Below are 10,000 nucleotides of genomic sequence, written 5' to 3'. Positions count from 1 at the left end.
AACAAAATTTATGTCTTATTACAGTCACCTTAAGTAACCAAAAAAACAAAAAAAACAAAAAACACAATACCTCTCTTCTCTACTTCTGCTATACAAGCTTCCACAACATAGGGTCTTTTACGATTGTGCAATTTCACAAGTGTTGTCAAATCAACTCCAAACACTGCAACGGCATGAAGCAAGGTATGATATTCACTACAACCATACAGCTGTACATGTACATCACATGTCATTAGCTGTAAATTTTTACAGCTAGCAGATACAGTGGGCTCAAATCCTGGTCTGATTGCTGGTTGGATAAATTTGTTTTTAGTGGTTGCAAATACAGTGTAAATGTAATAGTTTGCTACCATGCTTTGTAAATAGCCAAGTGTCGCTTCCTTCTAAGTGGTTTTCTTTACTTGCAACCTACATTCCACACAGTATCAAGCTTTAACAATAATCAATGTGTATGAACAAGGGTTGGATGAGGCTAAATCGCATGGGTGGGTGGGTTGTGAGTCGTGTTTGTTTGAAGATAAAAAAAAAGATATATAATTAATAGCTCCCTCAGTGCTCGGTCCAAATTTGTCTTAGGTCTTAAGTCTTGTCTGTTTCGAGAGTTTCCAGTTGTTGATAAAAAAAGGTTTAGGGTTAGGGGTTAGGGTTAACCCACGAAAAACACCCACCCACCCACCCATGCCGATTAGACACTCATTAGGGTTCTCTACTTTACTCCATCCTTAATTTAAAAGGGGTTTTGTCACAAAATTTAGCCAAATTAAGTGACTAGAAACTGGCAACCAAATCAAGCGAAACATAGAAAAATTAAAAACTACTTAGAACATTGCAGGAAGGTTTGAATAAAATGGCAAATCTCGTACAAAAGGAGGCAGGGATGGGCAAGAGTGAAGATCAAAATCGATTGTGGTTGGGGTTCAGCCTAACAGTTTTTAAGAGTTGACAGACATTTTTTTGTCACAAAGCTTCGGTTTTCAATTGAGTATTGAAAGTAATTAGCGAATTGCTTTGGTTTTGCATTACTTCACTCAGTGATTGGTTGAAAGTTCTCTCGCCATTTTTTCAACCAATCAGAAGTGAAACCAAAACCAATCGTGGTCTTGCGCGTGCACATTTTCCCGAGCTTTGTGTCGGCTACATGTAATTACTTCGAGTTTTGATTGGTTTACTGGGTTGTCTCCGTCCTTTTTGATTGGCGAAAGTAATTACTTTGGTCTTGGTTCTACGACACTCGATTGAAACTCGCTCTATTGCAAAGTAATTAATACTTCTGACTTAACATTAAGTTTTATAGAGAGAAGAAGCAAGTAAAAAAATAATGGTAAAACGGCACAAAATGAACTGTGATGCAGACCCTTAATTATTAGGACATAGTATATAAAATTTTTACAAAACTCACACAATTCTGATTACCTCTTTTTACGTGTTTTCGGTCTGGTTGACAATTTGGAGGTATGAGTCCACTTGTGCTACATTGCTTGTGTGCATTAAACCCACAATCTACAACAAATTAAAATGATGTTCATGACAAACCAGACACTTTTTTTGGAGTACGTAACTGAACCTGTTGATGACATGGTGAAGTAAGAATGATTTTGTATTGAAGAATTAATAGCAAAATAATAATAATAATAATAATAATAATAATAATAATAATAATAATAAAATGACCAGCTCCAAGTTGGCTTGATAGCTCAATTTGTAGAGCACCGCACCAGTATCGCAGAGGTCATGGATTCAAATCCCATTCAAGCGTGGCTGAATTATTCAGGCTTTCCTTTCCTTACTGCTAAAGTAGCGTTCATAACTGCAATGATCTCAAACTTAACCTAAATACACAGTACATTAACTAGTGTCACCTTGGCACTTAACTCCCTGCATGATCAGACCCCAAAGGAAGTTCCGACAATAGTCGCACCAGTGAAGTCCTTTAAAAGTGTTCACCTGATATTTAAAAAAAAGTCAACACCATTAGCTGTCAAACACTTACATTTGCATTCATGACTTACATTAGCGGATAGCAATTTAGCAAAAACATTCTTAAATGAACAGACATATGTAAATAATATACACTAATATATGGTCCCGTGGGAAACAGTTACGGTTAGGTTAGGGTTAGGGTTAGGGATTGGTTTCCCGAGAGTCCTGATGTTTCCCAAGACGAAGTCAAGGGAAACATCAGGACACGAGGGAAAACAAAACTAACTAGTTTCCCGAGGGACCAGACATTAAGTGCTTTGTTGTATATTTAGACTTTTCCGTCAACAATCGCAGCAACACATCCGGAGCGTGCAACAACTGTGGAATTGTATCCCGATCAGAATACATTTGAATTTGATCAGGGGCACGTGACCAAGAACCAACCAATCACAGTGCTCGCTTTGTTGAGTGAAAGGCTAGGTATATAACAATAAGTAATATTGATAGGCTCGAGTTGCTAGAATGCCAGAGACCCATTAGCAAGAAAGAGAGGAAGATAATAGCAGTTGCTGAGATTTCTTGTCCCCGTTTTACTATCCCTTCATCTCTTCACTATAACTTCAACTACACAAATTTCATCTTGGGTGGTTCTTTGTGGGAAGGAATACATACAGATTTTTGGAATATTTTAGGAAAACAACATTACTTGGCCATGTAACATTACCTTAAAGTTGTGATTTTTCTTGTAGGCTGAGGGAATAAGGCTTGGTCTTTTTCCAATGCTGTATCGGTGTTCCTTAAAGGAAAATCACGACATCAAAATTTACATGTAAGTTGAGTGATTCATGGATCAAAGTACATGGTACATGTACAAAGTAACCTCAACCATTGCAATTTATTTTGTTTGATGTCCACTCCTGTAAACTTAAACCCTTAGAATATCTATATGAACATGTAATAATTATTGACACTTTCATTCCAAACTTGCAAAACCAATATACAAAATTAAATATTCTGAACATAAAAAATAAATTTATTTTATCTGCTCCCTATTTAAAATAAAATGAAATACACCTGCAAATAATTTTAAAATGTCAAGTGTACATACACCTGTAAGGAATTTATTTACCTCCCTTGTTTGCATGAAAATTAGAATAGAGAAGTACATGACTGTACATTTTTTCCACTTTCGGTCATAAAAAGAAATCTCTTAGCAAATGGTCTATTAAACATATTGTGAATTCAAAGTTTATTTTACCAATTAAGCGCAACCTTGCATGTGTAGTTCTTTATAACGTTTCCTGAAATGTACAGGCTATGTAATGTAATATACCAGTAATGCAATTTGTACTGTATTTTTGTTGGTCAAGTTACTACACATTGATTGATTGATTTTTGATTGTAGAACTCGTGAGAGTAAGTGGAACTACATGTATTGTTGCATGGTGATGCAGGGCTAACTAAAGTGTGTGTCTCAATTTAAAAAAAAAAAGTACATTAGGGTATAATTATATGTACATGTGGGATCAAAAGCGACATGAATGATAAAATTCAAAGTTTTCAGGTCACACAGTTTAAAATGGTTTCAAGGAAAATCACTTTCATATCCAAGTGGGTTTGCTGAAAACAAACACAAGGAATTATGTAATTATAGCTTTTTTCCCTTTGATTTAATTTGTAATAAGAAAAGATGCCACATCTAAATTTAACTGAACACTGTTCCAATCATCTGCAAACACTGCAATTCAATGCAGTGCACCTCAAGATTTACGCATAAAAAGATCTCTGACAATTATTATTAAAGTCATTTGGCTGAAATGGCCAAAATCCTCTTGAGGGCACATTATTTAAATATTCCAGAGGTGTTTTTGTACTATTTTTAGATGAATGGCAAAGGTTTGTTTGAATATACAATGACCATTCTGAGTTTTTAGTTCTAACAAAGGAAGCCTGAAATCAACTAAACTTGGGGAAAACTCTTAAAGGAAACATCCCAAATCCCTATCAGTAAAACAGCATTATACAGTCATGTATCTAGACTCAGATAAAACTACATCTTTGTACAAAGAGAAGAAAAGCAATATTCCTTGACCAGCTAAAAAGCATAAACACAAAAATTATATAATATCAAAATAACATATTTATACCTGGTGCTTGCCTCCAGCATCTGCCTCATCTAGAACGTCTTTAGCTGGTTCATTTTCTTTGGTTTCGCTTTGTCTGACACTTTTCCTTTCTTCAGGTTTTGCAGGCGACATCATCATGGTGTCCACATAGTCCTTGGCATAAGTGTCAATGTACATTGTGATCAAGCCATCTGCAACAAGATCTTGAATAGTTTGAAAGCGCTTTTCTCCTGAAATAAAGCAAGAACAAAAGCAGTCTCAATTTGCATTTCTATTCAATGCCAATGACACCTGTGCATCGAACTAAACATAAGCTCTTACTTACTGACAAAAGAAGTAAAGCTAGCTACAGGTTTTAAATAACTCATGCTGTGCTAGGTTTTATGCTTAAGACGTTTCAATAAAAGCCTGACACCCCTATGGCACAAACACAAAGGTTTTTAATTTTTTTTTAAACTTTGTCTTTGAGGATACATGTAGGTGACTAAAAATAGAGCGCTTCCTCGTGTATGTTAATTAAGCATGTGGTTTAAAGCAAAGTTAAATTTTGCTCATTGCAACTATTATTGAACCAGTAGATAGCTCATAAAAATCACCAATAATAATAATAATAATGATGATGATGATAATAATAATAATTAATTCATTAAAAATTCGAAGTGATTATAAAGATAATTGACGAAAACATTTTTGCACATAATTATATGTATAAGAAAGCCACAGTCAGCACATTATTCACTTACATGTAATTGCCAACGAGCAAGCCGAGCGAAGACGCGAGGCTTGCGAGGCGGCCAGCTTAATGCCACGCGAAGTATTGCAGCAGGCAGAAAAATTCTCGATCGTTGTGTGAAAAGTGTAATGTAAGACTACGTAGTGTAATGTAAGATTCCCTGGAGAATTTAGTAGGGACCAATGAAAGCGCACGTTTTGATGTGTGATGTCATTAGACAAACTTGCATGAAGCGAGCAACTATTGATGATCTTGTGCTCGGAGGTGAGTGAAAACACATTTTTCCCGTTTCCCTGACCATTGTGTTGTGTACGCTTGCTTTGAGTGTTTGTTAATATTTATTTTCGAACCATCGTGTTCTATATTGAGTGAACGATCTCAAAACTAAACCGGCGTTCGTGTTCTTATCGGCTGCTGTTTCGGCCTGTGAGTAGAGCACTCTGTGTTTTCACACAGTCGTGAACAATTTAATTAAATTTTTCAAAGAAAATATGTTGTCTGCAAAGTACAAAATTAAACGATCAATTTGACTTGTAATTCATGGCTGCATCTTGCAAAATAAAATTTCTACGAGTGAAACAACTTTCATGTTCGAGAGAGTTTGACTGGCCTGTTACATGCTCCACGCTGAAAAGTCTGAAAACGCTTTGGCGATTTTTTACATGGCACTGATTTTATTCAACTTAATTATTGTATATTCCTGTTAAAATTACGGCCGTTCAGAAATTACATTAGTACTTTCCATATTATTGGGTGTTTTGGAACTCTGATAGAAATCTGTAAACTATGTATTATGTTGACTGTTTCGTTGGCACTTAGTGATAGCTACTACTAGTATACTTTTTAATATTTCCAAAACAGCAAAGAATGCATTAACAAACACAGAAAATTTATATTCTCCTCAGCAAACATACACAACACTTCATGAAGCTTGTCTGGAATGGAAGATTTTAGGGACAGAACAAAAAAAAGTGTTGTAAAAATATGTACATTGTTTGTAGTTTTCAGGTGGGAAAAAAATGAAAAAGGGCGGGAATAAGTAATTTTAATTATTCGACTTGTCAAGCAATATTTTTATTTCATTAATTTTTAATGACGAAAAGCATACACAAAACTGAATATAGGTGAACTGTCATTAGGCAACTCTTTGACTTGGTAACAATGTGGTATCATTAATTTCCAGAAAAACAAGTAAATGATAATAATAATATAAAATTATTGCCCGTTTTCACTGTCACACCATCATCAAAACCATTTAGCAAATAAAGTCAAGAATCAATGAGATAAAAAAAGATGAATATTTAAACAGTCTCACAAAGGTTCAGGTCTGTGCGATGTTTTGTGCGGGAGATACATGTATTCGAAGAAATGTTATACTCAAATTTATAAGGCTTTGTATGGAGATGCCATGTTTGTGTCCCTCTCAGGGTATGGCGGCTGACAAAAACAGATGTCATCGAGCTTTGCTATAAAGGGCTCATAAACATCTACAGTATTTGAGTACTTACTGTATTCTCATACAAGGACTGTTCAGATTGCGACATCTCAGCGGATAAGTCACTTTTTTAACTTACGAGATAGCATTCGCGACCGCAATTTTACCATCGTGTCACGCAAAAGCTTAGAAATTCAACCTTGCTTTATCACAAGACGAAAAACCCCACCAAACTGAAAATTTGTGAAAAGACAAGTCTTCAGCTGCTCTAAGAGCTAGCTAAACTAAAATCTGAAAAGGATTGATAATTCCTTATTTTTTAGTTTTGATGACGTCACATGAAAACCAAGAATAAGAGGTGTGATACAGTATTTGAAACTTGTCTTGAGTACAAGTAAGTGTATGAATTTACGGTTCTTTTTCACTGATTTCATTATATTGCAAAACCATTTTTCATGAAAACAATGTACAAAAAAATCATCAAAGTGGTAAGGATATTACAATATTTCTTTAATTATTAAACAAATTTTGTTACACAATGACCAAAGGAAATACACAACAAGGGTTTCTCCTAATCTATGAATAAAATCAATACACGTATTTATCTAACAGTTCCAAAGGGCCAAACAAAATGTCAAGAAAGACGGATGTACTGATCAAAATAATATGTACAGGTGATGATAACTATGCAAACTTAGTACAAAGTTATTTCAAAAATATTACTTTCTATTACAAACCCCAAGCTTAGTTATCATTACTCCAAACAAAAAGGAAGTTGTTCAAGAATGCCTCAGGATTAAAGCCCATTTTTGATCACCAACTGAAGATAAACTGTCTTTATCAGTAACCTGAAATTCATACCACTTAACATATTTCCTTCCTCCCACTGTGTTTCTTAACTATTTTTGTTGGATGTTACAGGTACAGTCCCACAAGCTGTATAAGCTAGGTCCTTGACTTATAATTCCAAACACAACTACATGTACATGTATACGTTATTCAATCACCATCATCACATGGAGCTATTTTATTACAGCACAATGCAAGAATAAAAATTAATTGATTCTATCAAATAGGAATGTAATGCAATTTTTCAAATTAATAGTTTACCTGTAGAAATTTGATCAAAAGGTCCTATTAAATATATATCTACATCAATTACTAATCTATCATTCACTATTTATAATTGATTTAATACAGTTTTAAGAAGTAATTTCACATTTTACTCATGATTATACATAATTGAGCAAATGGCTACACACTGCATTGCATAAAGTGCCTCAGACTCTCTTACTTACCAACATAATGCATGCCATCATAATACAATCTAAAATTCTTTGAAACTCCACCAAATCTTGAAGGAAAGAAATCAAAATTAAACATCAAATTATTGATTCAAAAATAAAGAAAGGAATGGATAGCATTCATGAAACAGCAAATTATTAAATAAGTGAATTTTTCTCCAATTTAAGTGCTCTATTAGCAAACAGTTTGCTCAAGCGAGTTAAATTTGTATCCATGTTTTTTTTTACTTATTTTCCAAAATTTCATCTACGGTATGCGATCTAGCAGAGACATTGTCACAACAAAATGAACATATTAAGCAACTAAAAAAGGGCAAAGTGGCATGCAAGCCTCTGGGGCTTACGTGGCCAGAGCTTAGCCCAGTTTTTTGGGATATTCTTCTTTATTGAAAAAATCCTCTAGAAATTAAGGAATCAAACGTCATAGCTGGGGGATAGAGACAAAGATGCAAATAAGAATACTACACTCAGTCACTCACTCACTCGGTCGCCCGAAGGTGGGCAGCCACTAGATCATTCCACAGCCTCTTATTACCCATCAGTGCAGTAATCTCACTTGCTTCGAATGCCCCAGTATCCCTTTTAATGGTGTCAATATAGGTAGTTCTCGGTCTTCCATTACCATGTGTGGGCTCCCAGAATACTACAAATATCATTTTTTTCTGAATCTAATTAAATCGATGTTTGTACATGTATGCTAGTATTTTATTTTTAGAACATACATGTAATTTATATATTGTACATGTAAATTTAAAACCATGGACACGTCAAATGCCCTAGGATGTGCACCGGTGGCTCAATTGGTTGAGCATCGGGCTGTCATGCGGGAGGTCACAGGTTCGAACCTCGGCCTGATCAACACTCAGGATCTTATATTAAATGACTGAGGAGAAAGTGCTGCATTTGTAATTTCATCTGCAAATGGTTAGACTTTCAAGTCTTTCAAGGGCTATAAACTGTAGGTCCCATCTCACAAAGTTAATACAATGTATCTTCTATGTTCAGAAGTTCCCTGTGGGATGCTAAAGAACCCACACACTATTTGGGAAGAGTAGGGGATGGAGTCCCCGGTGTTGTGGCTGTCTTGTTCTCTCCAGCAATATTATTCAAACTTGGCATGAGTAATAAAGGTGCAAGATGGTGCAGCATAATGATGTAACCATGGCAACACTTTTTGCTCCGGTCCCTTTGGTTGTAAGCGAAATATCTCAATTTCCTCTCAAATCAGGCAAAACAGACAGTCCTGCTCAAAACAAATATATAGAGCCCATGTTTCTGTAGGTTTCCTAATCAACATCTTGAATGTGGATGAAGTTTGGTTGAGGCAAAAAATGAGGACATCTGTTTTGCACAAATTGACCTGCCATGGCAACTGCACACTGGACGTCATTTTATGCAATGACTGATGTACATGTACATGTTTAAAGAGAGCCACTTTAATATTTCTGAGGAGATTCTATATTTGGTGATTTGTTTTCCTTTGGAACCACGGATGATGTCATCAGCTTTTACACAGACTCTAATATCCCTGGCATGACAGGAGGTTATTTCAAAAATCAAAACACCATGTTTCTTTTCTTCAAAAAGTTTTTCAAATAAGCTTTACAGTTATTTTTTTTTTCATTGGCACTTTAAACTCTCCGCTAAGATCACAGTGTCAGTACCTCATTGTCAGAGTATAAGTTCCAGGTGACCTCTGACTTTCTCGCACAAGATAACACCCATCAGATTCTGAAACAAGCTTATCAGCTTCTTCGCGTGATATGCCACCATGAAATCTGCCAAAAATTGAACATATCTCACATTAAGTATAGTTATGTCTAATTACTATGCTTAAATGAAGAAAACTTTGTGAAGTTCATTCTGTTTTACAGCATGCATTTCCTGAGTCAGAATTCCCGTAACTACATGTACATGCATGACTGACATAAAATTTTAGTCCAGAAGCACTTTTACAGTGCAGTTCACAAAACTTTTGACAGGAGATTTGCGACTTCAGTTTGTGGTAAATTTCATAAGTTCGCTTCGAACTTGGGAATTTCAATACATAACTGTTGATCAAATGGCAAACTTTCAAACGAACTTGGGAATTTTGCGCCGAACTTCGTGGGAATGTGGTGAAGTAATTTTCACCACTGCTCTCGGTTGTTGTTTTGAAATGAGTGCCTTCAACATGCAAGGAAAGGCAATTCCAAGTTTTGCTTGGCATAAAATTATTGAAAGCTGGTTAGAATGGAAAGGATCATCTCAAATAGGACAGGAAATGAGACTTCCCAAAAAACCATTGCCAAGATTGTTGATATTTTCGTTCGCAGAGGGACTATTGAAAACAATAAATGAAGAAATATCACTCGGTCAGCGCGTGCTGAATGATGTGAATAATTACATGTATATGGAATGTTGTAAAACTACAATCCATGTACATGTACCACCCCAGCATTTACAGCAGTGAAATCCAAAACAAACTGGTAAAGAATAACGT

The 10,000-nt window shown here is 35.4% G+C and overlaps 1 protein-coding gene across 1 annotated transcript in view; it reads right to left on the bottom strand.

Annotated features, from left to right (window-relative positions):
* LOC138047599 (N-chimaerin-like) overlaps nt 1-10,000 on the bottom strand; it is a 20,873-nt gene that overhangs the window by 5,632 nt on the left and 5,241 nt on the right. The window contains exons 5-11 of the mRNA XM_068894519.1: nt 9,183-9,296; nt 7,513-7,568; nt 4,068-4,276; nt 2,645-2,716; nt 1,860-1,944; nt 1,414-1,500; nt 71-163 (exon numbers count right to left, since the gene is read on the bottom strand). Of these exons, the coding sequence (XP_068750620.1) occupies nt 71-163; nt 1,414-1,500; nt 1,860-1,944; nt 2,645-2,716; nt 4,068-4,276; nt 7,513-7,568; nt 9,183-9,296 (716 nt within the window). The remainder of the gene's footprint in view (nt 1-70; nt 164-1,413; nt 1,501-1,859; nt 1,945-2,644; nt 2,717-4,067; nt 4,277-7,512; nt 7,569-9,182; nt 9,297-10,000) is intronic.

The sequence above is a fragment of the Montipora capricornis genome, chromosome 1, assembly GCF_036669925.1.
Source record: "Montipora capricornis isolate CH-2021 chromosome 1, ASM3666992v2, whole genome shotgun sequence".
NCBI lineage: Eukaryota > Metazoa > Cnidaria > Anthozoa > Scleractinia > Acroporidae > Montipora > Montipora capricornis.
Note: the sequence above shows the minus strand (reverse complement) of the source record. Positions and strands in the feature narration are given on the sequence as shown.